The sequence below is a fragment of the Quercus lobata genome, chromosome 7 (assembly GCF_001633185.2).
Source record: "Quercus lobata isolate SW786 chromosome 7, ValleyOak3.0 Primary Assembly, whole genome shotgun sequence".
Classification (NCBI taxonomy): Eukaryota; Viridiplantae; Streptophyta; class Magnoliopsida; order Fagales; family Fagaceae; genus Quercus; species Quercus lobata.
In genome coordinates this window covers 19,792,103-19,795,591 of record NC_044910.1, presented here as the reverse complement: position 1 = coordinate 19,795,591, position 3,489 = coordinate 19,792,103, and the positions used below count along the sequence as shown (strand labels likewise).

The window sequence follows — 3,489 nt, the reverse complement described above, 5'->3', positions numbered from 1 at the left end:
GAGAAACCATGAATCTATCCAACATCAGCTGCTCTCCTAAGAAGCGCATTTAGACCTTCAGCACAAAAAAGGAAGAGATAAGGGAATAGAGGATCCCCTTGTCTTAGCTCTCTTGTTGGGACAATCATTCCTTGTGGCTCACCATTTATCAAAATAGAGTATGACACCGTAGTAATGCATTCCATGATCAGAGATACCTAAGAATTCTGAAAACCCATCTTCAGTAAAATTTTCTCCAGGAAAGCCCACTCCACCCGATCATAGGCTTTACTCATATCTAATTTTAAAGCCATAAAACCTGTCTTCCCTGAGCAACAAGTTTTCATGTGATGGAGAGATTCAAAGGCAATCAACACATTATCAGTAATCAATCTGTCAGCAATAAAAGCACTTTGGGTTTCAGATATGATACTGTTAAGGAGAGGTTTAAGCCTATTTGCAATGACTTTACTGACAATTTTATAAATCACATTACACAAGCTAATTGGTCTAAATTCATAGACTCTCTCCGGATTTTTTACTTTTGAAATTAAAGTAATAAATGTATGATTTATGGATTTTAAAATAGAGCCAGAATTAAGACATGATAAAACAGCTTGAGTAATATCCATACCAACTTCTGTCCAGTAAGTCTGATAAAATAAAGGGGGCATGCCATCCGGGCCAGGGGCTTTCAAAGGGGCCATTTCTTTTATTGCTAACTCAACCTCCTCAGCCTTGAATGGAGCTGTGAGTTTTGAATTCATATCCCTGGAAACAACTTCTTGAATCCCCTCCAAAACAAACTCTAAATTTTGCGGGTTAGATGTTATGAAAAGTTCGCCATAGAAATCAACCAAAATTTTTGTAAAGGCAGCTTCCTCAGATACCCAAACACCCTCAGCATCACGTAGCCCTTTGATAAAATTCCTTCGCTTCCTATTGGTGGCTGTCCCATGAAAGAATCTAGTGTTCTGGTCACCACTTTTAATCCATTGAACCCGAGATCTCTGATGCCACATTTGTTCTTCCCTATCAAGCAAGACATTCAATTCTGAATTCAACCTCAACACCTCTTCATAATTATTTTCCCTGACCATTCTTTCCTCTGCTTTCCATAACAATTCCTTTTTCTGCTGGATTTGTAGTTTAACATTGCCGAAATGTGCCTTGCTCCACTTCTTTAAATGTTTTTTTGCACCTCTTCAACTTACTAGCCACGGTGAACATAGGAGTACCATTTGCACACTGATGTGACCAAACTCTAGAGACCGTATTCCCACATTCCGGATTAGTGACCCACATAGCTTCGAACCGGAATGGCTTTCGCTTCCACTTCTGTTTTTCCCCGTTTGGATCAAGAGCTAATAATAATGGTCTATGATCCGATGTGTAGCAGTTCAAATGAGTGATTCTACCCATCGGAAAATGAGCTAACCAATCATAGTTTGCCACCCCTTGGTCTAGACGCTCCCAAATCCATTCACTATGTCGACGACCATGCCAAGTGAACTCAGGTCCAGAATACCCCAAGTCGACAAACCCACAATCATCAAGAACATCTCCGAAGGACTGCATGAGATTATGGGACTGTTATGCACCACCTTTTTTTTCCTTAGCCTCCAATAACTCATTGAAATCTCCAAGACAGCACCATGGGAGCTTTGGTTTAGAATTCAACATACAAAGCATGTTCCATCCCTCAGAATTTCTATTCGTCTTCGATTCACCATAGAAGCCAGTTAAGCGCCATTTGTTATCCGAACCACCATGCACTAACGCGTCAATATGGTACTGTGAGAAACTATCAACCCAAACCACATCTTCTTCTTTCCACAAGAGTGCTAACCCACCGCCCCTCCCTTCACTTGGGACAGTAAAACATCCATCAAACTTCAACTGACATCGAACCCATTCCATCCAATCTTTATCCGACCATGTTTCCGACAAAAACATGATCTCGGGACCTTGCGCTTGTACAATGTCTACAAGCTCTTGAACTGCACGGCGGTTCCCAAGCCCCCGGCAGTTCCATGCTAAAAGATTCATTGGTTTCGGCGGGGCTGGGAACTAGCCTCCGCCAATAACATTATATCAGACTTGGCCACCTTTTTCTTGTTCCCCTCTGTTTCCTCTGTTTCTGTGTTCTCATCTATGGAGGTTCTTTTTGATAAAATGGAGGAATGATGTCCAATGGGCTGAACTTGGCTTTGTTCTCTAAGAACCCAACCTTTTTCCTTATTTTTCCCCTTATCTTTCATTTCACATGGGCTAGAGGAAAGGCCCAACGACCCAGGCCCATTGCCTAATTTTTCCTCAACCTCCTGTTGGTGTAACGTGACCTCATTATTCTCCCCATTGACTTCTTTGACTGTTACATCATCAAACTTTGAAAGTTCATAATCAATCGCCTCCAATTGCTCCTGAAATAAATTATTTTGCACCGTTACCTCATTACTGCGAAGCGGCACCGGCTCCGCAATATTTGGACTTTCCAAAATGGTTTCCCGTGGTTCTGGGCTACCCAACTCTGCTTCCCGATCAGCCACCCGACCAGCTTGCTCACCAGTCTCCTCCATACTCCGTTCTGCAGCTTGACTAGCCTTCGAACCACATCTGCCAACTTCCTTTGAACTGCCACCTGCCGTAACGTTCTCATCATGCCTCTCGAAACCGTTCCAACCCTCTTCCTCGTCCAAGCCCGGCACACGGATCACTATTTTCTTAAAAGGATTTGGCGTGGTTGCACGGAGCCATGCACCATATTGTTGATCACCATCCTTGAGAGTACCTCTGCTTCTAATCCATACTGGCCATTCTCTATCTCCATGGATGAGTTTTCCGCACCAATAACATATATTGGGCAGTCGTTCATACCGGAAGTTTACCCAACCCTCCTTTCCTCTAACCGTAGTAATGGTACGTCCACGGCATAACGGTTTATGGATATCGACCGCTACCCTTAACCGAATGAAATTTACACCATACTGGTCTCCCTCATCTGTCATTTGGTTCTCGACCTTGCCTGCTACCGACCCAATCTTGTTAGCCAGTTCTAAAGAGAAGCTTCCAACCAGCAAGTCATGGACCTGAATCCAGAAACAGGTGATACTAAAATCCAGGGATCGGATAGCAACATCCCTATCAATTCTCTGCAGCACCACAAGATGCCTATCAAAAGACCAAGGCTTCCCCTCCAAAACCCTATCAATGTCTGCCTCCTCAGGAAAAACGAAGAGAATCTTATGATCCCCCATATCTCTAATCTCAAAACCTTTCCTGGTCTTCCACAAGAGTGTAAAGGTCCTGGCTATGGCCTCCATATTCAACACTCTACGAGTCAGAAACTTCGCTGCCAATAAATACTCCTCCACCATGGTCTCCTCTTGGACAACAAACTTATCGCCTTCACCCTCTGAGAGTGAAAACTTCTTCCCCGAACCCATCAACTTCTCCATCTCAACGAGAACTCACTCACTCTCTCCCTCAGATCAAAAGCGACGTGGGAAG

At 43.5% G+C, this 3,489-nt stretch overlaps 1 protein-coding gene across 1 annotated transcript; it reads right to left on the bottom strand.

The window, feature by feature from the left end:
• Positions 1–1,128: 1,128 nt before the first annotated feature.
• On the bottom strand, positions 1,129–1,557 carry LOC115951723. Its single transcript, XM_031068876.1, has one exon. The coding sequence runs from the start codon at positions 1,555–1,557 to the stop codon at positions 1,129–1,131; it is 429 nt and encodes a 142-aa protein (XP_030924736.1).
• Positions 1,558–3,489: the final 1,932 nt, after the last annotated feature.

Bases quoted from the DNA above. Each gene is read 5' to 3' on its own strand.
- LOC115951723 (XM_031068876.1), bottom strand. From the start codon at position 1,557: ATGCAGTCCTTCGGAGATGTTCTTGATGATTGTGGGTTTGTCGACTTG.